The 25,489-nt window shown below is 31.5% G+C and overlaps 1 protein-coding gene across 1 annotated transcript in view; it reads left to right on the forward strand.

The window, feature by feature from the left end:
- ELP4 (elongator acetyltransferase complex subunit 4) overlaps window positions 1-25,489 on the forward strand; it is a 93,705-nt gene that overhangs the window by 61,709 nt on the left and 6,507 nt on the right. Inside the window, exons 6-7 of the mRNA XM_023510053.1 lie at window positions 7,230-7,314; window positions 12,184-12,372. Coding sequence (XP_023365821.1) covers window positions 7,230-7,314; window positions 12,184-12,372 — 274 coding nt within the window. The remainder of the gene's footprint in view (window positions 1-7,229; window positions 7,315-12,183; window positions 12,373-25,489) is intronic.

Genomic DNA, 25,489 nt, shown 5'->3' on the forward strand with positions numbered 1-25,489 from the left:
TCGGCGCCTGTGACTCAAGCAGCTAGGGTGCCAGCCACATACACATACACCTGAGCTGGCGGGTTCAAATCCAGCCTGGCCTGCCAAACAACAATGACGGCTGCAACCAAAAAATAGCTGGGCGTTGTGGCAGGTGCCTGAGGTCCCAGCTACTTGGGAGGCAGAGGCAGGAGAATCGCTTGAGCCAGGAGTTGAAGGTTGCTGTGAGCTGTGATGTCATAGCACTCTACCCAGGGCAACAGCTTGAGGCTCTATCTCAAAGAAAAGATTCTACAATGTAGTCTTTAAAACTATAACAGTACAAAGAATTTAAAAACAATTACTAGACTTTAATTTTACCTTTAAAATATCAAGCACCTAAAATTTTCTTTATTTAAAAAGAGGCAAATTTTTCTATGTTCATTATGTAGTATTCATGCTTCTGCCTATATTACTATCTTGTTCCATAGGAATTTATTCCTTTATATTAATACACAAGCATGGATAAAGGGAGATGACACAAATATTGATGTTTTCTGACAACCAAGTTTAGTACTTCTTAAAAAGCTGAAGAAAAAAATGAGACTCGTGCTTACTAGTATCGCACCCCAACAGGTCTTAAAGACAATTTACATTAGAAAATTTTAATTTCTATCTACCAATGATAACGATTTTTCTGTGAAAAGTAGTTTTGTTATTTGGTCTCATTAAGAAAGATAAAAAAATCAGCAGGAAGAAAAATGAGATGTAGTATATCTTGAAAAGAAATAAGATAATAAATAAATTTTATTCAATTTGGATGTTGAGATAAATAACTTTTTCCTTTTCCTGTTTCATCATGTTAAAAGATTATTGTAAATATTCCTTTTTCAAAGGCAAAAGTAATACAATAATCTTTTAATATGACGAAAGAACAAATGTAGCAACAACAAAACTATAAAATTTGGGTAACAGGAGACAAGATATCATTTGTGAAAAGATAAATTACAAAACAAAATTATGTATATATGAAATTAAAATACACAAGACTACCTGATTTTAATTGTGCCACAGATCAACAGTGTCTGGTACATAGCAAATAATCAATATATTTGATGAATACAATGGCTTTGTGAGGCAAAACCCATTAGAGGCTAAGTGATTTCCTTAGGGTCATACAATAATAAAGTAACAGAAGTAGCACTTAAAAGCCAAATTTTCTAAACATCTAATTATCTGCTCTTTTGCCTATAGTAATATAAAGCTGCAGAGTGAAATCTATATTAAATGAAAACTCTGTGAGTTCACTAATATGACTCAGAGGAGGTCTAAACAGGGTTCCATTCAATGTAGTCACATGAAGCATTCAGGTGTATCCTTTTAGGAAGAAATTTCTCTCTTAATTGCATCTCAGAGGCCTTCGCCAATATGCCTCACTTAAATTAACTTGGTGGGTGATGTATAATGAAAATTTAGTATTGAAAAGTGTAGCTTTACAAATACATTTCAAATAAGTCACACAGTGGAACATATGCTAAAAACCTGGGATCTAGTTCTACCTGTGCCAAGAACTGTAGCTAAAAGTGTGATATGAGGCAAATTCTTTAAATTTTCTCTTCTGGTCCTCAAAATTTTCTCATCTATAAAGTCAAGAGTTGCACAAGATAATCTCTGTTGTCTGTTCAGACTTTAGAATTCTATGATTCCAGAATGATTTTTCTCATTAAAATTCATTGCTAGGTTTTTAAAAATAAGATCTCTTGTTACATTTAAATATTGAATTAACTACTTGATAGAAACACTTAGGAAGAAAAGCTGTTATCACTCCCAATTAGGATTAATTTAAAGTGATGATGAAACATTTTTGACATTACTATGCCGATCAGTGAAAAAATATGATTTGTATTACCAGAATTGTATTTACACATATATTTCAAGTATTCATCTATGACAAATAGTAAGATGCACTTGTAAGGCAGTAGGCAGAATATCAAGTGCCTTAACTAATTGTATAAAGTAGTTTGCTAAATTAAAGTTATAGTATTAGCATATAATTTACATGTGACTATAGACTGTGAAGTCTATTCACAAGTAATTTTCAAGTTAAAAATTTCATTACTATTACCCTGAAGGCTGTCATTTACTGATTTGTCTTCTTCGATGCTTTTCACTTAACAACACTGAGTTTGTTTCTCTTCATCATAGATGTTCAACCAAGAACATACAGAGTCTAAAAATGTATTAAGGGCACCAGGGAGAGCAATGACCAGCAGACACCAACAAGAGGACGCAAGAATTGTATGCATGGGCTAAGCAGTCTACTATCTGACAGGGATACTATTAAGAGAGGTTATGATCCTTCATGAAAAATAATTTAGCTCAACATCACTTAGACTTCAATTCTTGATCTAAACAAGTCATTAGGAGAGATAATCTAATGACTTGTTTACATCAAAAATTGATTATTTTCCAGTTCCATCCATATAAACATAAAAGAGGTAAAGTCTTCATTTTTTTGAAAATATTTTTCTTAGTAAAGTATCTCAGGAATGGAAAATAAAATATCCAATGTACTCAGTACTACTGTGAAACCAATTTATAATCACTCACACTTGCACATGAAAAATGAAACTCACCTATAGCCTAGGATGGAGGAGGGAAGAGGAGGGAGAGGGAAAAGGAGGGGGGTGGGTCATTAGAAGGAGGGTTAGTAGGGGGACCACACCCATGGAGCATATTGCAAGTACAAGCTGGATCTATCAGGTGTAGAGCATAAATGTCTTAATCCTGTAACAGGGTAAAAGTGGTGAAGGCTATGTTGTTTAATAGGATGTGAACTTTCCAATTTGTACAAATAATCATCACATTGAATCCTATAATGGCATAAATGTATTTATGATCTATGTACGAAAGACTTAATTAAAAAAAATTGCTTATTATCTCCTACTACCTTTCATTGTTGCAGTAATCTATCCAACCTTAGATCATTATTCAACATTTTTATACCCTGTTCTGTCATTTTTTTCACCTCTTCTCCAATAATGATCTTGTCTCCATGCTTCCTAAGCTAATCACTCCCATGGTCATTTGTTAGATATCGTCATTATCAGTAACTCCGTATCCCTCTATGACCTCAATATTATACATTTCTACAACCATCACTCTCTGCCTTTCTACCTCGTACCTGCAATCATTTGATCCTGCTGAGATCTCTGTATCATTTTTTACCACTTTTTCAGTCACTCCCTAATTAACTATATTGACTTAACTGTATGGATCCATGGTCCATCATTATCCTCACTTTCTTTCCCTTCTATTGTTTTGTTATACTTAGCAATACTACCATTCTGGTTAAATCTAACTAAGTTACCTCTACGTCTACCTCAGTGCAGCTAAAAACATCCATCAAAGCAGACTGAACTGACTTTAAATGCATGACCACAATCCTCAACAGGCCCTAAGGCTATGTGGCAATCCCACTGTTCACCCTTTCTCTCTCCTAGATAACACTTTCACACTTCCTCTTTTAAAAAAAAAAAAAAAACTCCAATATCTCTTCTTCCATCTTTATGATCAGCTATGACCTTTCACTGAGAATAAAAGTAACCAGCACAGATATATACCACTGTAATTATCCACTTGCTATGGTTTGATTAGTGGTACAAATAATTTTGATTTAGGGATCACTTTTATAATGCTAACTTAAAACTTCTAAGAAAGTTCCAGATAGGGGCAATGAAGGAGCTCATGGAATTTCATCCCAATATATGACTCATTGGTATAAAGAGTGTTTGAATTAAAGGCCCTCACAAATCAACAGGTGTTAGAAGGGGCTTTTCTTCTATCATATAAGCAAGATAGACCGGTTAAGAATTATCTTTCTGGCTCGGCGCCTATAGCTCAACTGGCTAAGGCGCCAGCCACGTACACCTAAGGTGGCGGGTTCGAATCCCTAGCCCGGACCCGCCAAAACAACAATGACGGCTGCAACCAAAAAATAGCCGGGCGTTGTGGCGGGCGCCTGTGGTCCCAGCTACTTGGGAGGCGGAGGCAGGAGACTCGCTTGAGCCCAGGAGTTGGAGGTTGCTGTGAGCTGTAATGCCACAGCACTCTACCCAGGGGGACAGCTTGAGGCTCTGTCTCAAAAAAAAAAAAAAAAAAAAAAAATTATCTTTCTGTCCTCTCTCTATTATCTCAATATCTATTTCAGGAAAGAAAATTAAGAATGCAAGCAGACCTGGTCCAGGTCATTTTAAAAATAAAATCTGCCTCTCAGGTTAATTTAATTTCTAAAGAGAACTATTTACAAGTCAATCTATTTCGCCCATCCATTCATTCTCCCAATAGATATATTCATCCTCTCTAGTAATTGTTTGTTGCCTCTCAACAGAATTACCTGTATTCCTCATCTCCTCCTCCTCTCTAAAATGGGGGCATATAAAGTTTTGGACCCCATTGAAATATTAGGTAATCACTCTGTGATTCTTCTGAAGCACATGGGAAATAAATTTGTAATCTCTTTCTCTTATTAATCTGCCCTACTGTGAGTTGATCTTTCAATGAAACTTCTAGGGGCAAAGGAGAAGTTTTCCCTTCTCCTCCAGATAGTTGACATTTTTTTAAAATAATTTTTAAAAGTACACTTTAAAATACTGAATGAAAGCAGAATGCAGTGTTTTTCAGCCTTCTTTATCACAATGGCACACTTGAACCTATAGTTAAACTTCTACAACTTAAATTACGTTGATCAAAAAAAAAAAGAGTAAAACAAAGAATATGCTTATTGTGCTTTGAACTTCTTTCAAAATAATTTGATTAATAATCTTTAAAAATTTTACAGCACACCTAACATCCTCTCATGGCATATTATTATGCCATGGCACACCAGTTGAAAATTACTGGTATAATGTAGTAAGTACCTGAACCAATAATATAGTAATTTATTACCAAGTATTATACAAGGTGGACATAAAGTTTGTGTGCAATTTAAATAGTAAACTATTGCACTTTATCCCACCCTGTATATTGTACATAATTTTATTGCTGTATTTTTATATGATTTGTAGTGCAACAGGCTTACACCAGCATTACCACAAACACATGGGCAGTATGTTATAGTACAGTGTTTTTTGGTGGGGTTTTTTTGGGTAGTATCTAAGTAGTTTATTTTTTTTATTGAATGGTAACTATATATATTAATGCAATTCTGGGGTACATAGTAGAGTGTTTTGAAGGCTGTGACATCATTAGGTGATAGGAATGTTTCAGCATTATAATCTTAAAGGATCATTATCATATCTGGTTTTTTGTTGACTGAAATGTTACTGTATGACTCATAAATGAATTCTGCATTGAAGACATATCTGTACTCCCATATTTATTGCTACCTTGTTCATCATAGCCAAGACATGGAATCAACCTAAGTGTTCATCAGCAGATAAATGAATAAGAAAATGTGATGTATACACATACATAGTGGAATATTATTTAGCCTTCAAAAAAGGAAATCCTGTCATTTGTGACAAGGTGGATGAAACTAAAGGACCTTGTATTAAGTGAAATGAGACAAGCACAAAAAGACAAATACTGCATGGTCCCATTATTATTATTTGAAATAATAATGATTTGGGATAGAATTAATTATTATTGATGGATTAGAATACACTGGATATATTCTTGAGCTACCCTCCTTTTGCCTGTAGTAACATTCATTAAATGGATGGCTAAAATTCATTTCATAATCTGGAAACTTGGAGCAGATTTTACCCTTTGTGCGAAACTAATCAACCCAGATGGATATTGAATGTACTGCATTCAGCAACTCTACTATCTTCTATAAGTTGAGCTATTCAGGACAAATGCGTGGTAAGATATGAAATAGTCAAAAAAAATTGCCTTTGCAGAATACTATTTGCAGACACATTTCCTCATGCATAAAAGTGGACAATGTGTCTATGTAATCTACAGTTTTCACTGAAAATGGAGAAATAACTGTATAAAAAATAACCATACTACCAAATCCTTCATTACTTGGAGATATCTTTGTTTTATACAGGACAGCTTTCTTTTCTTTTGGCTTCTTTGTTTTTGTAAGATAGATACTTTTAGGTTAACCAGAGCTATTTGACAGCATGTTTACAGAGATGGACATATGTTTTTGTTGAAGCACCTGCCATTGATTTTGCACATTATGCAGTCTGCTACATTTCCCAACTTTTTATATTCTGTACTGTTGCATGCTTACTTCAAATTATATTTCATTCTTTCCTTGCACATTTCTTCTGCCTATGTGACTGCTTTACTTAGGATCACTTCAAGCAAATACATTTGTATTTTTAATGTTACAGCTTTTACATCATTGGGTTTTTCAGGGTCTGTGGAATTGCTACGCTCCAGAGCTTCAATAGTATGGCACTTACTGTTGAGCCACCATGCACAGATTATCCACTATGCAGAATTATAACTTCAGTTAGTGTAGACTTTCTTCACTCTTACTGAATTTTCTTTGAGATATTTCATAGTATTTATAAAATATCTAAAAATGATAACATTAATGCTAGTATTCATATTCATGTGAGAAATAATTGAGTTTAGGTTATCTTCTTAAACTCATATATTATTATATTTTGACAAAGGAAGTGAATAAACAGTAAATTTAATAGAGATTATACTTGCTTCTCTTCTTATGTCTTAAAATAGCAAGTTTTAAAATTACTATTATTCTAGCAGTTTGTTCTAAGAAAATTGAAACTTTGATGAAAATGAGCTCAGATGATTGGGACATTGATTCAGGTGTACTTGGCATCACAGGTCATTAAGTATGTGTTAATTATGTATGATTACTCCTGAAAAGCTATAGTGGCTTCATCTTTTAGGTTGCTTCATTAAATCATTAATTTTCTCGGAGGTAACTAAGCCTGACATAATTAAGTCATCTCAGTCTCCACAGATTTGTATCCTCCCATAATGTCAAGAACACCAAGCAAGTTAATATAAAGCATTGTAACTTATTCCTTGTATGTATTGACTTTATGTTTTAGGTGTATTTAATACTATTTGACACATTTTATTTTATATTTAAAGTCACAAACCAAGGGTGAGGGAGGGGGCAGTCAGGGACTTACAAAAACAAACTGATCTTGACCCCTCCATTGGTATGTAACTGTCACGTACTCTACTAAATGTATACCTTTTAATTATTGACTTCATATTTTAGTGTACTTCCTATATAATAAACCCATTTATATATTTTAACTATTTCTTACCAACAGTTCTTTGACCCCTGGTTACATAAAGCTGCTTCAGTTTATCCAGAACATCATTTATGAGGAAGGATTTGATGGATCCAATCCCCAGGTATTGAGTACCTGCAAAGCCTTTTATAATCACATATATGTTTTTTTCAAATTCTCTGGGGGTGGGAACACAGAAGATCTTAGAATAATCAACAGTAAACAAATAGTTTTCAAGCATAGATCACAGGCTGTTGTAGATTGTATTTAGAATTTTAGCTGAGTTCTCGGTAAAGACACATAAAGATGTACACTTGCATTGTTAATATTAAATATTTTTAAATATGTATATGCAGCATCTGGGATGAATAAGTAACTACATTTTGAAAATTACTTTTAAATTTGAAAGCCTGGTACTTTTTTTATCTAAATTTTCTATTTCTCTCATTCAGGCCTTAATTTCAAATTACCTTATCAGTAAGAATTATCTTAAGATTTTACTCTTATTACATTATGCTTTGAGTTGTTTCACTGAATAAAAGATTCATTTTAATTTGCTATAATAAAATATTTTATAACAACTATTTCTCTGTAACTCTAATTTTAAGAACTTCCTCCAAGTTCCAACTAATAAAGATGTTCTGGTTAGTTAAACTTAAACAAAATGAGGAAAATTTTATTTCTAGGTAACATGCCTTTCAAAATTCTTCCACAGTGATTTTAGTTGCTTTTGCTGCTAAAAGATTTGCATTACATTTTTATTATTTTAGCAGAAGTATTTTCAGAACCCTATTATTTTTATTGAAAAAGACAAGTGAAAGTCTTATCTTCGATCTTATTAGCACATCTGCTCTTAATTCAAAAATTTTAAAATATCATAAAATTTTTTTACTATATTTAATACTTTTCAATGGCAAAAGAAATAATTTTCCAATTTATTTTTATTACCACCTTAGTTGCAGGTCAGAAATACTTAAGCATATGTGTAGTAAAGCACAGGCATTTATTTATAGATGGCTTTCTATGTATATCACAGTTTTTGTGATGGCCTTTGGTATTTAATACGATTTTATTTTGCTCATTGTTGTTCCATTTTTGGTGCTACCTAAGATTGAAGGGTACCATGTCTTCCCTTTGGTACCAGTGCCTGTCTGGAGAGGCAAATTGGTCCCTGACAGTCATCTTTCCCCACTTGCTGTGGTAACTATGGAAACAGGCATGTCATAACAGTTCCTGTGGTACAGTGTGCAGAGCTGCTGTTCTTGGAGGATGATGACACATCTTCTGAAAGTAATAAATTTAACGGAATCCAAAACAACAAAGGCACATGATGTGCATATACATGTGCATATGCCCACAGATACATCCTAAGAATCCTTAATAAGTAACTGAGTATTAAAATGGAATGAAATTATTCTTTTCTTAGTTTTTTATTTGGGTGTGAAAACAACACCATTTTTAAGAAACAGAATTTTTTCCCCATGAAAACTGATAGACACCACTGGAGCTGGTTTGGACGTCTGAACCAAATATTCAATTTGAACTATTGACTTTTATAAAGGCTAAAGAGGGTTTAGGTATATATTTATTTGATGAATGACAAGACGGTTAAATTTAAAAATTAAAATATGCCCTAATGCCAATAAGTTATTACAAAAAATATATTCCCATTTTATTGTAACTAAAATATAGTTAATGAAATTCATAGCTTTAAGGTTATACACTATACTGTTTGCTAAAGGGCCCGGTCTGTACATCAGACTCAGAAACTTTAGATGATTTCAAGAAGCCACAAAAATGCATCAACCAGGCAGCACTCTAAAAAATATTCCTGAGTAAAAATAATGTTCTGACATAGAAATAAATCTTACTTTTCATCTTTTTTAGCACTATATTTTCAAATGAACTGAACTTATTAGAGACAATGTATAGAAATAGGCCTTAAAGAACAGAATATCAAATACTACCTTATAATTAACTACTTAATGACAATATTAAGACCAAGAATGAGAAGTGACAAGTTATTTAAGTGGGGCAGGTATGGAGCACATCAGAAAGAAATTGAGCTTCAACATGAGGAATGTATTTACATTTTTAAAAATGATTGTAGTTGCAAAAACACAGGCTGGGTTATAGATCTCCTGTGGTGTTTGGGACACTTAGTGTGACTATTTTTTAGTCACAAATATTGTATTAAATACCAAAACAAGTATCTCTCATTAAGTTACCGGTAATATATATGATGTACATATGCCCTGGGATACCTCAGTGCTTCATTTCATTCAAGTAAGGCAAAAAGAAAAAGAAAACAAAGTGTAAGTAGTGTAGCTTATTTGTAAAGATAATTGAAATAAAGCTATTCACAAATTCTGTCAGTTTCATTTGTTTTTTAAGTTATTTACAAATAGCTAAGAAATATATGATAAAAATGAAATTTGAATGTTGATTTTACTTAGAATACCAGTATCAAAGTATTTTAGATATTCTCATAGGAATAAATTTATTGGACAGCTGACAAAAAACACTTCTCAAATCCTATCATGCCACACAGTATGCCCTGTTCTTACATTGCATAGCAAAAAAACTAAGTGTCCCAAATGCAATCAGTATAACCTGGTTTCTTGTACCCTCCATGATTCCCCAACACTAAAAAAAAAAATAAAAAACTGAGTGTCCCAAACTCCACAGGAGATCTGTAATCCAGCCTGTGTTTTTGCAATAACAATCATTTTTTAAAATGTAAATACATTCCTCATGTTGAAGCTCAATTACTTTCTGATGTGCTACATACCTGCCCCCCTTAAATAACCTGTCACTTAATCATTTTTGGTCTTAATAGTGTCATTCTTTGTGAATGCATATATCAGTGTATCTATCACGGTCACTAAACTTCTTTAGTTCTGATTCTGTGCCTAACGGCATTTGTTTTATCAACTTTCAGCAGGCACTTTTTGACACAGTACTAGGTAATGGTGACTATGGGTTAAAATACCACTGATCTTTAATTTCTGAAATATTGACAGAGGAATCAATATTATTCTGCTTCCCTTTTACCTTCACGTTTCATTCAAATACCTAGCAGTCTTTTTGTGAGTTTCTGTCTCCCCTGTGCTAGATTCCTCTTTCTGTTAGGAATCTAACTTAATTACCACACAGTAATTTTATAGATGGTAAAATGAGCCTTAAATTCTTGTCATTTTACTTAAGTTCTGATGTTTTAAGTAATAAAAAGGAATAAATTATTTCACAAATATCTCACATTAAATTACCAGTAATGTATTTATTATACATGTAACATATGCCATGCCCTGGGACACATCAGTGCTTCACTTCATTAAAGTAAGGCAGAAATAAAAAGAAAACAATTTATATGGACCATCAAGGATCCTAACATAGGGTGTCTTAGGTGGCCATCTATCATAACCTTAATACAATCAGGCAAAAAAAAAAAAAAAAAAAAAATTAGCTGCCTTAATAGCATCATCATGTTTCAGGTCCTCGGAATCGGGAACTGTTTTTCTAATGTGCTTAGCCTAAATTCCTTTTTCTGTAATCTCATACTTAATAGTCTTATCCACACCATTATGTCCCTTCATATATTCGAAGAATTACATGGAAGCATAGAACAGTGTTCTCTTCTATCCTTTTAATTTTAGAGATAAGAAAACAAAGGCCTAAGTAATGTACGTATCTTACCCAGAATCATATATCTACTTAGTTACATAGTATATAGATTATAAGTCTCCATCTTGTTCATCTTACTAGCTACATTAAAGTTTTAATGTTTTATTCATTTTCCCGACATTCTATTGTCAATAAGTTCTGTTTGAAAAGAAATACACAAATTCCACTTTAAATTGTAACATCAGGGAAATACATATGTGTTCAACAGTAACTACTTGGTTAAAATATTTCATTATTGGATTTTATAGCAATATTGAGTGATGCATTTTAGGATCTCGTTTAATCAGAAATCACATCTGAAGTGGCACGTATCCCAAATCATGGCTGTAAGAGACAATACTGTATTTTTCCCATCAAAACTATAATAATGATTTTTCAATTATTTGCATGTGCCAGTTTCCTTAATGCCTTCCTCTTGCACAGAAATTTTGCTTGATCGCTTAAGGAAAGCATTTATAAAAATTGTATTCATTTAGGATAACACAAACAATAGAATTTGTTATAAACATATATCCTGGTAAACACTTACTGGTAGTCATCCTAGGGTTTCTTTAATAGTTTTTAAATGTTTGTTTCCCAAGAAATATCAGTCACTGTTATTATGACCTTAATGTCAGCAGGCTCCAGGTCTAAATTTTATGAAAAATCTTGAACTTGAATTATTGAATTTAATAATTCAATAAATAATTACATTTAACAATTCAGTAATTCAATAGCTTATTGAACAGTTGAAGTTTAATAATTCAATAATTCAGCAGTTTCAAGAAGAAAGAACTAGAGGCAAGTGTAAAATGTAAGACCAAAAAAATTATACATCTATAAACTTTTTCCAAAAAGATTAGGTACTAGGTATGATAAAATAAAATGAGAAATATTGAGCAATTCATAGTTTGTTGAAAGATTTTCAGAATTTTCCAATACTGAGAATGAGTTTGCAAGCATTCTAGTTTAGATTTTCTCTATTATTACCCGTGATATGTTATATATTGTTTTAACTGCCTCAAACATAATTCTTAGAATAGTTACTGTTAAAATTTAGACATAATTTAAAGTTTGTGGCTTGTGATACTCTTCAGATTGTCCAAAAGTAAAAAAAAAAAAAGTTCTTTTAATTTTTATATTCTTGTAATCTAAAAGATTTCCTTTATATTGTCTTATTACTAATAGTACATAATGTTTTTTACCTTATCTTTTGACATTATCTGCCTAATGTGACATGTATGAGTAAAAATAAGAACTGGCAGATAAAAGAGGTGTCCTGTTGATTAACAAAACTTTCTATGTTTACCTTCCTCCAACTTTCCTTTAGAAAAAACAGAAAAACATTTTAAGAATAGGAATTCAGAGTCTTGGCTCACCTTTGTGGGGAGATGACATTTTCTGTACAGAAAACTGTGACAACAGTCACAGCCTCACCAAGTTCCTCTATATTCTCCGTGGTCTTCTGAGAACCTCTCTTTCAGTCTGTATCATCACAATGCCAACCCATCTGACTCAGGTAAGAGCTTTCCGAAACTACTTCGCCTTAACTAGTGGTGAGATGTTAGCACATGTGGTTTTAATTGGCTTTTCCATGATAACTTTTTATTGGCCATTTGCAACTTTTCTTTTCCATTTTTTGTTGGTAATTTCATAATCAATTTTTTAAATGCCTTGATATTTTAGCCACAATTCTGCAATTATTTTCTTCCAATCTGTGACTTGCCTTTTTTCTTTTCTTATCATGTCTTTTGAAGTAAAGTTTTTAATGTTGATGGAGTTTAACTTTTACCAATTTTTTAAGTGGTTGATGGTTTCTCTCCCTCACCTCCCCAATTTTGCCAGTCTTTGCCCTCTCCGGAGTCTTTGTCCTTTGTTTTCTCCTAAATGTCTTATAGTTTTTATCTTTTACTAATTAACGTATTCTTATTTCATACAACTTTAGTTAATCTTTTTTTATTGTTAGCACTGTTTACTAAAATACTTACTTTAATCTTCTCAAACAGCTTTTGCTTTCTTTAATATTCAATTTGTATATTATATAATTTGTATGTTAATATATTTTACATTTACTAGCTTTCTTTTTATTGTTAGCACTGTTTACTAAAATACTTACTGTCTGCCTGAAGCATGTGGTTTTATATAATCTTATGTGTAATATCTTATATATCATAGACTCCATAAAGGCAAAGCGAGGTATTTATTCTTTTCTTTATATGGCTTTATGGTAATAATATATATTGAATGTGATTATGAATTCTTAGCACACTACCCAGGTTTTTTCTAGATATTCAATAAATGTTAATTTAATGAATATGGATTCTTACTTGAAAAATTATTCCTAATACCTAATCGTTGAAACTGCTTGAAACTTTATTATACTAGTTATGTTAATTATATATAGCATATATGGCAAATTTTGATACCATGACTAAAAAGTCTGGCATAAATAAAACTCCTTGGCCAGCAGAATTTGGACTCCTTGACCAGCAGAATTTATTTATTTGTAATAGTTATGGGAGGATAACTTAGTTTTCTTTTAAGGGCTTTTTACCAATTTTGTCTGGACCTAAATTAACCTTATGAGCTTAAAATTGTATAACTAGCATAAGGAAACTTCTTTCTCTAATTATCTTAGACATTGTACATATACTTATATCATTTTCACTGTTGACGTTATTACGAGCTTAATACTTTAATGAAAGCTTGTTTGTATATAGTGAGCTTTTTGATTTTAAGAATAAATACTCCTAAAACAGACTTATCAGATATTGATGAAAATACTGCTATTTGTATAATCACTACATTGTGCTACTACTGCAGCTAGTTAATAGGCATTGTTACTGCATGCCAAGTACTATAAAGCATCATGTCCTTAAATCTTCACATTTTAGGAAATAAGTAACTTTTACCTCTGTTTTTGTAGTCACCCAATTAGTAAATGGCAAGGCTAAACAAAGGTCTTTCTCTGGCTTCAAACTCGACCTTCTTCAGTGTTAGATGATATAGCTACCCTAATCATCACAGAAACCCTACAAGATAGCTGTGATGTTACCTGCAAAGACAGTAAAGCTAACAATGCCACATGCCACATATCTAGTCTACATTCAAAGCAGGTATTCAAACTCAGATCTTTTTAACTATAAAACATAAACTCTTTCCCCTCTGTCATACTTTATCCCTCTGTATCTAGAATTATTAACTAACTTTGATGTCACTGACTTTCCATTACAAAAAAAAAAAATTCTTGGGCAACATGGTTATTATTCAACAGTTTTAAATAGAAAATTATTACAAAATATTTGATAAATTAGTACACATAAAGATGAAACAAAAGGTTTCATTCCAGACAAGGGAGAAAAACAATGAAAACATGTTTTCTTTCACATAATTATAAAGCAAAGACAAACAATTATGCCATATATATATATATGTGCCATTTTAAAAATTTATCCCTAAGGAACATATGCAAAAAAATAAAGAACGAAAGGAGAGGAAAATACTTTTTAAAAGCCATTTTGTTGGTGATCATCTTATTATTTACAGAAATGATTCCTACCCCATTGTGAATGTCTGTGACAGTGATTCCTCTAGTCTCTTTTTAAGGGAATAGCAGTGATACTAACAGGTGACCTCAAGTTAGCCTGTCTGTACCGCTTAAATAAAGACTGAATAATGAGGTAAGCTAAACTTAGTCTGAACATGAAGCAACATCATTTTAATTTTGATACTTAACAAATAGGCATAAGGCCTTGTACAACTAGAAGAGATACTTTCTAACATAGCAGTAAAGAGACTACCTTGAAATGTAAATAGCAAAATATAGGGTCAGATTTGGTGATAATTATAGAGTTACACAGTGTGACCAAGAATTAAGACATGATCCTCAAAACAGAGAATGTCTTTTGAAATAGTGTATACCCTTCTAAAATTTTTCATTCTCTCTTCCATAGATACTTATGCAAAGCTATCATATAGTCTTTTGGTCCTAATAATAATTAAGCTATAAAAAAAATAAGTTACACCCTTGACATTTAAACAAGATGTCTGACTATATATTTGTTTTTATATCAAAATATTTAGGAAAACATGTCAAGGTAAATAGTTTGCTCCAACCATTCATGCAAACTTTTACTAACTCCAACCAGTCATGAAAACTTTTACTAACTCCAACCAGTCATGCAAACTTTTTTAATGACTGGAAAGGAAAGTCACAATTTTAGGCTAAGGAAAGACAATAAGAATTAGAAGCTGTATGTTTAAAAAACTAATCAAAAGGATCTATGAATTTATTTAATAACATTCCATAGTGATTACTGTAGTTTGTTGCAGTCCTAAACTCTTTTCAAATATTAACTTATTTAAGGCTCACAGTAACCCTGTATAACTGGTACTGTCATTATCTTTTTCCAAGATCACAGAATTACTCAGTGGCAGAATTTAGACCTACGTAATCTCTCTCTAATTACCACTGTGCAGTAGTGCTTTTTCTATAAAGGTACTAAACTAGAATCAAAATTTAGAAGCAATGTGTACAAAGTAGCATGCTATGATAGAAAGAACCTAGGTTTTAGGACAAATAGACCTGATTAGTTATAAATTCTTAGTCAAGTCTTAACTTTCTCAATATCAACTTCACCTATAAAAATAGAGCGGAAAATACCCACATCAGAAGATCAGCAGTAACATCTGCTGGCACATAGTAGACGTTCAATATATGTTAGCAGATGGCATCTTCACTATTATTACTGAGAATTTGAACAGAGGTGAAGCTACAAAAAATAAGGTATGCAAGTCTATAAAAATAATAGACATCTTTAAGTTTCTGCTGCTTCTTACGAAAGACACTGACAGAATCTTCTCAGAGGTTAGACTTTAGACAGACAAAGGAGCATAAATAAAGTTAGATAGCCATCCAGATCTTAGTAGTATCACCATGTTGTAACAAGACTGACCATCACATGTCGATTGCTTTCCACTATGACTGGTGCTGTCTCTAGGGACTGTAAGTCAGGGTTTAAGTGGTGATTGCATGGCTAAGGGTAATTCAGTTATTCACTCATTCAACAAATAATGCAGGCAGTGTTCTGGGCACCCACAGAGACACAGTAGCCAACAAGACAAGGTTCCTATTCCCATGAACCTTTTTCAGCAGTGTAAGAGATGGGGTGGAACAAAAAAGTAGTATATGTGGGTATGTGGATACTTGAGCTTGGGAATTGATAGTAAAGTGGTATCTGGCAGGAAATAGATGATATCCTCGGAAATTTTGTCATATAATTAAATATCTATAGCTAATAAAATTGTGATACCTTTATTTGAATGTATTATATAAAATAACACTAGATTAAAAGTACTGTGTGTAAAATATCTTCATCTCTTAAATTAGTAAACCAGCGAATTGGTGTTCTTACTTTAGTTATTAGCATTCTGTCAGACTTGTACAGTAATGATTAGTTACCCTTTATTGTACTTTTGGCATGCTTCCCATGTTTAATTTTATCATAGGAAAGGAACACATAGTTAAGAAAATTACAAAGTGGGGGAAAAGTTAAAATAGGGAAAATAATGACATAGATTCAAAACTGATTCTAACTTGTTGTTATAATAAGACTTTTGCAAGTACAGCGAATGATAATTATATTTAAATTTGCATTTGAAATATTTTATGTTCAGCCTCATAACTTTAACTTTGAACTTGAAATCTTTTATTACCTTTAGGTTAATGAAAGTTTATTTCCATAATACCACAAGAAAAAATTGACAGGCATACTTTGAAACAAATGTATAAAAATAAATTCTAAATATTTTTAAAATACTCAAATTGTTCACCAAATATATTACAAATGTCTTAAACGTAAATGTAATATAGTCTTAAACAATTTTCCTTGTGATGTAGTAGTTATTACTCATGTTGTCTCTTGGTAGAATGTAGTTTTAGTATCTACCCAAAGACATTGTACTAAAAACGTATGTGAAAATGTCTAAGTTAAATACAGACTTTGTTACATGCTGAACTATGGAGTGAAGTGTCATTAGAAGGAGCAGAACTATGGACGGCTCCCCTATATTCGAGCATTACTCAGTTCCCAGATCCCTGCTGTGTAGTTGTTCCACTCGCCAAGAAGCCTGTTAAAGAGCCCCCAAGAGCATGTGTACAGCCCTCCATGTTAATAGTTAATTGGTGAGGATGGCAAGATGAGAGGACAGCCGAACATGTGGTCTCTCAGACTCAAGCAGTAGACAGACCTTTAGTTATAATAACAGCAGCTGCTCACATTCTCACAACTCAACTGTTCAAAACTCTGTTGTCAAGTAAAGGTTGTGGATTGGGAAAAAAAAAAAAAAAGAGTAAAGTTACGTTTAAGAAAAATAACTAAAACTCTATTTTTAAACTCTTTCTACATATTAATTATAAGAATATTATTTCAGCTTCTAAAAACTGAAATATAAAGTTCAGTATTAAAAGTTGTTATATTTCAAATACACAGAGCATTCTACTCTTTTTTCCCATTTACGATTAGAAATGTTTTTATACTTCTCAAAACTTTTTAATGAGTTTTTTTGTGAAGTGGTAACTTTAAAGCACTTATAAGAGGATACTGTTTGATATTTTTATAACCAGCAAGATACGAAATTCTAATATTTTATCTATTAATGGGAATTGGCTTGCTACTAGTAAAGTTTGTCATCCACCTCCAGATTATGAAAACATTTTGTGGCTTTTAAATTAATTTTATTTAATAAAATATTTAATTTGATAGTTTTGTGCTTGAGAAAAATGGTGACCAGTAACATATACTATTTGGGAAAATAATCTTCTATAATATTAATGTAGTAGAGCTTTGAACCTACTGAAGTGATGGGTACAGTATGTTTTTATGTAGAGAAATTCCAAACCAGCCTTTTCACATCCATAAACTTTTTTGTTTTCTGTCTTGTGATTTTATTAGTGAGGTAAATTTGCCATGGCGTATGCATTTTTTAACACAATCTGTGATAGGTTGTTCTTGATTTTTATTATTTTTATCATTTAAAAGCACTTCTACTTTAAATTGCCTGGAAATAAATATTGAACCACTTATAATGGTAATTAAAATAAGGAAATTTGTTTTGCTCTATGAGGAATAGCTTTCTTTTCAAAAAGAAAATTTAATTTTTATTATTGCTTATTTCTGTTCAACCTGTCATAATCTACACAGTTATGGAGTTTTTGAATATAAACACCAACCTGATAAATTTCTCCTTATAATAATATAAGAATGAAAACTTCTTTGACATTATTGAGCATAAAATATGAAGATTAATAATCTTTCACTCCGGAATAATTTTAAGTATTTCCAGCATCCAATGTGTTTGCCTAGAGAATATTATTTGGTAAATTTTTTAAACTTTTTTTTTTTTCAGAACAGATTTGAGATTTGAAACTGGCCTATGGCATCTTTTAATTAGTCATCATTGGCACTTGTTCAGTTAATAGCCTCATTCATTTTTTATCGTATAACTACTCTTTTACAATAATTTGATATGAAGAATTTTTCTCTATCAATCTCATTAAGGAAAACTATTGCCAGCATTAGTTAGCGTAGACAAAGGAAAATTCATTTTCTGATGAAAAGCATGAAAAAAAAGACTTTTTAATAAAATATCTCTTGGAAATTGAATAAGGTTTTATTTAGTGTATTATTTTAGTTAATGTATTTCCAAATTAATCTATAATATTAATGTATTAGAGCTCTGAACCCACTGAAATGAGTGGTACAGCATGTTTTTATGTAGAGAAATACCAAACCAGTGTTTTCACATCCATAATCTTTTTTGACCATTTGATGAGTACTTTAGTAGTTAAACCCTTAAGTCAAGCAATGAAGCACTTTAGAACTGACCACTAGCACAGGATTATGAAATGTGGACTTCAGTGGCCTTGTGAATTTCTCTCAGTGTGAAATCTTTCATTCTTAAAACAAGAACTAAGAATAACTGTATGATGAAAAAACAACAGACTTTTTTTAAGTTTACAGCTGTAAAATTTTGAAAATATTTTTATGGAGTTGTTAATGTGAGCATCATAGTAAAGCATAACACCACCTTGAGTCATAATGTAACTATTTTTAGTATTTTTTTAAGTGTACTTTATTCAGAAGTATATTTAAGGATGAAAATTATAGATTTAATCTCTTGATCATAGCTATCAATTACCAAAGGATAAAGCTAGATATTCTAGATGTCATTTTTTTCATGAATTCTTTCTTTAACTAGAATAATCTCAACTGAGTATCTGCCTTTAATTTTTCCAAATCTTCTTAAGTACCCTGAATTTTAAAATTAAGAATTGATATATTTAAAATGTTAAAAAGAAGCAATTTTTTTAAATGAATCATATTAAACCCATTTTAATTTTATAATTTGTCAGATCCTGGTAACTCATAAAAGTCTAGTGAGTTGTAAACAGAATCTGTTTTTCTTTAAAATAATAAATGGTAGAACTGTGTTCTAACCCTTCTACTATAGGTTGGGATTTATAAGTTCTTACAGTTCCCGATTCATTCCTTCTGTTTCAGATTGAACATACAGGAATCTGGTTAGTTTGTTAAGTCAAATCCTAGTTTGTATGCATTGTGTGTATATATAATATTTGATTTACTTTTTTGTTTAAGGATAATTGAAACTCTTCAGACAAACTTCAAATTATAAGTTTCTGTCTGTAGTAGAGCATTAGTATATGTATCATTTTGTCTTAAGTGTAAATATGCATCTTACATAAAAGCAGAATATATTTTAAATTATCATTAAGATTCATGTACATCTTTAAAAGAAAATAGTTTTCTTTCAAAACCTTTTATTCTACTTAACCTAACAGAAGTATATTCATTAGGCAATGAAAATCATAATTTTGGTTTAAAAAAATTTTTGACTGTCTGTAAGATAACTTTGTGATGTTGTAGTATAAATTGTTATTCATTATATAATTCCTGTAGTGGTAGTGATTATTAGCTACATGGCCATTCAGGGCCAAACTTTTCAAATGTATCAATGATATAAATAGTGAAATGTCTCATCACGGTATGGAGATTGAGTCATCTGTTTGGGCATATGGAATCTTTGGCTGCTGGACTGCATAGTCTTTATAATGCCCAGTGTCCAAGCATGGACACAACTGTTCTGGGAGCAGAGGGGAAAGAGACTTGTATGTTCAGTCTAATCCAACATGGTAGAAGGAAAAAGGGAAAAGGATCTTTTACATTATTTTCACTATAGATGATCTTCAACATCACTTTCTAAGCACAGAAAAGGAGTACAATTTTATTTAATTTTGTATTTATTTTACTAATAAAATTACTAAGCCTCTTATCTTTGGTGTTGCAGCTATCTGAAAAATACCTGTGAGGAAGTGTGAGTTTTTAATTATTTCTATTTTTTTTTTTTTACTTAAATGCATATCTTTCCTTAAAGAAAGATTACTGTCTTCGAACAAGAATTATGCTTATTTCTTAATGTTAAGACCAGATTTGCTTGTAACTACTTATAATTTAAAACTGGTTAAGTACCAGGTCAGATATTATGTCCTAATATTATGTTTTGACCTTTCACTATTGATTACATTATTATTACTATATAAAGAGTTCTTGCTTCTTTAATAATGTTTTTGCACCCTATGTAGTTAATCTTTAATGTTGAGAAGGACAGGGAGAGATTAAATTATCCTTGTAACCTCTTTCTCTTCCAGACTGATGATGGAAAATAAAAGCTCTTAGCCACAAAATGTAACACTTAGAATTAATATTTAATTAGACTAGCAAATTGTACACTGTGGCTGAAAGCTTCCAAAGAGTTGTTAGTGCCACAATTGACCTACAGGTTTAATAATAACTCACTTCTAGAAGCAAGTGCCAGTTCAGCATAGTAGAGCCACTGTAAGAAAGTCCTGAGAGATTAAAATCAGCAAACCAAATGGCAGGCAAGGATTCCTGGGATGGAGCCTTCTGGAAAGCTGGGAGCTGGAATAGCTTTTAAGCCAGGATTCAGATGAGAACAGTGGGTGAAAAAGCTGATCCCTCCTGTTCTGGGAGCTTCTGGTTGTAGGCCAAAATCTTAGAACAGATTTTTACTAAATGTTTTTGCTGCAGCTATTAACTTACATTGAAAATCAAATATTGAATAATTTTTCTATAAAATTTAACAAATTTTTTGTGTAAACATTAGTTCTTAATTCCTTACATATTAGTACATAATATCTGTAAACTCAGATCATTAGATTATCAGATAGGTTTGGCGCTGTACATCTATGCTGTTTTGCTGTGACATGCTGTTTCCTTGTTCCCTGTATAGTTGATTTATATGGTTCATTTCTATATTATTTCATTACGGGGCATTATGCAGAACCTGAGAAAGAGATTGCGAAGTCTTTTACCTAAGAATTCTTTTTCTTCACAAAATAAATGTATGTGAAAAAAACATAATTTAAAGGTATTTTTAATTTTTAAAAGTTTTATATTATGAAACAATACTGTATTTGTTTATGATATAATTAAATTAAAAGATAAATATACTTGGACCTCCTAGTGAAACATTGTATCCTTATATCTCTGACACATTTATCTGGTGAAAATAAGATATCATGAGTTTGAACATATACAGACATAGAATAGCAGGCTTAAAAAGGGGACACCTTACATAATTTATTGGTTATATCTTAAATAATTAAAGAAAAGCTATTCATTTGTTAAAAATTCAAGCAGGTGAGGGCCTTGCCAGCAGAGGGAGTAGTCCTGTCTTCCGTCAGGTTCCCATCATTTTCCCACCTGCCTTAGCCTTTTTCCCAGCCAGTCTCCCATCTGGACCTGGCTCTGTCAGCCTGTTCATGATGACAGGCTATAATTTTATACTCAATATGGGATTATATTCTAAGCTGATTTTAAACTTTAGTATCTTTAACCTGCCACTGCATCATGAACATCAGCTGGATGCTCTGTTTGATATTTGGATATTAGCAATTGTTCTTGCACAGGGCATGAGCTTTTGGACATCTGTGAATTGAATTTTAAGGCTTTCAAATATGAAGCAGTAAGAAAAGATTTCTGATTTTGGAAATTACCTATAAAACATTTTTAAGCACAAACCACAAATACCTCTGTGAGTAGTTTCCATAATATGAAACTAGATATGGAGAGTTATGAATAATGCCTAAAATTCATTTTTAAAATTACACTGTTATCCCCAGCCTGTGCATTACAGTCTTTTTTGTCCATCCCACTTCTGAGAGTTGTCAGAATATGTAAGATATATATGTTTTATAGAATAACGTATTAAAAAAGAAGCAAAACTGATATAGATAGATGTCCTACAAAATATGTGGTATTTCAGGCCACCATAAATGTGAACAGTATTTCAGAAAATAAAATTATGTGTTCTAAAAAAAATCCTTAATTATAAAGAACCAACATTTTCATACCAAAATTTAGAATAGCAACTGTTTGATCAGATAGAAAATACGTGGCTCCATTACTTGTTCCCAGTAAAATATGACATTTTGCAATTTCTTTCATCATTGAGGTTAAGCGTATTTGTCATTATCCTCCGTGGATATGTTTTAAGCTTTAGGCAAAAGAACCAAAATGCATTAGTTTTATGATTTCCCGACATGAAGATCAGTATATGATGCTACTAAGAATATGTTATGTTTAGAATTTTTTTAATTTGCACAAGTTTTTCTACATTCTCAAATTAACTGAACTTGAATAAAGTTAAATCTGGGAAGATTTAATCTAATGCCTTCATTATTTTATTATAAATATGTATTAGCATAATTTTTATCTGATAAAATTGTATTTTTTCTTAAACTCATGAAGAGAATTATTTCCCCACTATCAAATATTTTTTAATGAAATAAAAATCTAATCTACAGAAGCAAGCAACAATTCTGGAAAGGTAAGGCAAGTTTATAGAAAGTTGCAAGTTTAATACAAAATAATCTTGTTATTTCACAGTCTTAGAAGAACTTAAGCATAGAAAAGCAGTTACCTTGCTAATATCCCTCGATTTATCCTTTGATCCATGTTTTGTTTTTTTGGATCACATAAGAGAGAAATGTTATAAGCATATTCATGTTAATGTGCATCTCTTTTTTTAGAAAATATTGAGCTTTTGAATGTAGCATAACTTGCTTTTCTTGTAGAAATACTCCTCCTCAACATCCACCCCCAACACATACATACATTGTATCATGTACTGAGGTCAAATATAAAGTAACTTAAATATTCAGGACCTTAGTGTTAGCTTAATAGTGCTTCACGCTATCACAGTCCCAAATCTGATATTTGTGTTGTACTCAAATGGGAGCTCTTCCTTTTGTATTGTGTTTCCTATCGTTCTTAAAGAGTATAAATTGGGTAACCCAAGAAGTTATTCTTACTTGAGGCACTGCATAAATGCTTTATGTCAATTGGTTTATTTCTTTTCAAGCTTTTTGGTAATTCTGTTATTGGTTAATCATTTGTTAAATCCTCTTGTTAAAATCTTCCCTCTAAATATATTTTGCATTGGTGCAAATTGCATGTTTTATATGGTGATAATTAAATCCAAGAAAATAAGGAAATAATCAAGGTTTAAAGCATTCTGATTGTTACTTAATAACTCTAACTAGATATGCAAACTATTCTTATTAGAAAATTGTGGCAGCTTTATATGGCAGCAGTTGAATTTTTATCTCCTGACAGAATTCATAGATTTGACTTTATGAGCTTTGAATTAAAAGGGAGCATTAAATTGATCTTCCCTCATTTAAAATCTATTTAATGAATTAGGGTATCCTAAGAAAAAAATGTGTTAATCTATCATAGCATAAGTACAAACAGGAAACATTCTATAAAACCAAATAGAGAACAATCAAAACAAAAACTTTGCAGTCTTTTTGAGAAATTAAAATTGAAATACAAAGGTAGAAGACTGACAATCTGATTTGCCTTGTTTATTTGCAACAGAATGTGACATATTTTAAATTTAAATGATTAATTGAGAAGTTACACTGCAGCAGAAAGTTTTAAGAGCCTTTTATGTAACTTAATACAATGGTATTTGAGACTGCCAGCAGACTCTTAAAACTCCTGGACACCAGTTCTCTTCTCTTCTGGCTTCTCTCCTAGTCATGTCTTGGCTACTGTCCAGAGCTGACAACTTTCACCCAGGAGTGAAGGGAGAGTTGTCTAGTATAAGAAGGATTTTTGAGCCATCCTAGATTTTATATGCAGATGAGCAAGGAGGAGGGGTGGCAATATCATTGTACGTACTTGGGTGATGTCATTATGCCACATTATGTACTATAACCATTAATTTACCAATGCCAGTGAATTCTTAATGTCCTCATCCACATGTTCCTTATTGGAAGCTATAAATAAAAACTTCAAAATTAATACAAAAATGATGTTCAAATTTAGGTAACTGATACACAAATACCTCTACTCCTCCATTTGCAACTCTATACTAAAAACCAAAGAGGTTTCACATCTTGGCTAATAACATAAAAACATTTAGAATTTGTTAGGAAGAGAATATAGATGTTTCAGTTTCAAAACCTCACATCACTATGCTAAAGCTTTCTGAACACTGCTCATTATGACAATTTATTATCCATAGTGTGTTCCTGATAAAGGGAACTGTGATTATTATGCTATTCAATGTTTTTTAAGCCATTAATTTTAAATCCTTTTAAGTGAATTTACCTACCTCTATCGAAAGGATCCTTTAGGATTAACATGATTCAGTAGACCTTTTGACAAGAATGGTTTTAAGGTATTACATCAATAGATCATATTCTTTATGAATCTTGGAGGCACAGAAGTAATCTATAGCACTTTTTTAACTTTAAGAAAATGTACATTTATATGTCCAAATGCCTTTTGTATTTCTACAGATAACTAGAAAAATGAGTTTGTAAGAAAAATAAAAAATTATCTCAGAAATTTAGATTTTATTCTTATATAATCTCTATTGTCTTTTATTCCATAGATGCTTTTCACAAGTTTGTACAACTGGTTGCTACATTGTATAAACTATTTGCAACATAGCTATGCAGAAAGCAGTAAAGTCACTGTTACATACATATTTTATGGTAACAGTAACAATAAATGTTTATTTATGTTCTGATACTACATGTAAGTTTTTAAAATATAATTTAGTTTATAGTTAATAATTGTGGGTATAAAGCTGTGGTTCTTGGAAATACAAGTAAAATAAATATATGAGTGAGTTTCTGAGAAATGTTGATATCTAGGCTGTACATGCCTTTTATATTTGGAATTCAGTAGCTTTACTTTTCAAAGTGGATAATTGATTTTTTAAAATTTCCCAGAAATTACCTTTAAAAGACCTATAAAGCTAATAAACGTTCTACACTATAAAATGGTTTATTAGTAAATTTTAAGGTTAAATAAAGGAAGGAAACTCTTTGAAATAAACAAATGCCAGGTTGACCATTTAAATACAGATTGCCTTGCTTATATACTATTCGAATGGAAATTAATCTCATCTTTAAACCATATAATTTCTGTTATTCATTTAATTGAGAAAGTCCTGGTTGATCTCATTGAAATCTTAAATACTTGAGTTCTAGCGAAAAAATTGACTTTATCATTTTAGAT

This window comes from Otolemur garnettii, unplaced genomic scaffold, assembly GCF_000181295.1.
Source record: "Otolemur garnettii isolate 467f Iridium unplaced genomic scaffold, OtoGar3 scaffold00001, whole genome shotgun sequence".
NCBI classification, from domain to species: Eukaryota; Metazoa; Chordata; class Mammalia; order Primates; family Galagidae; genus Otolemur; species Otolemur garnettii.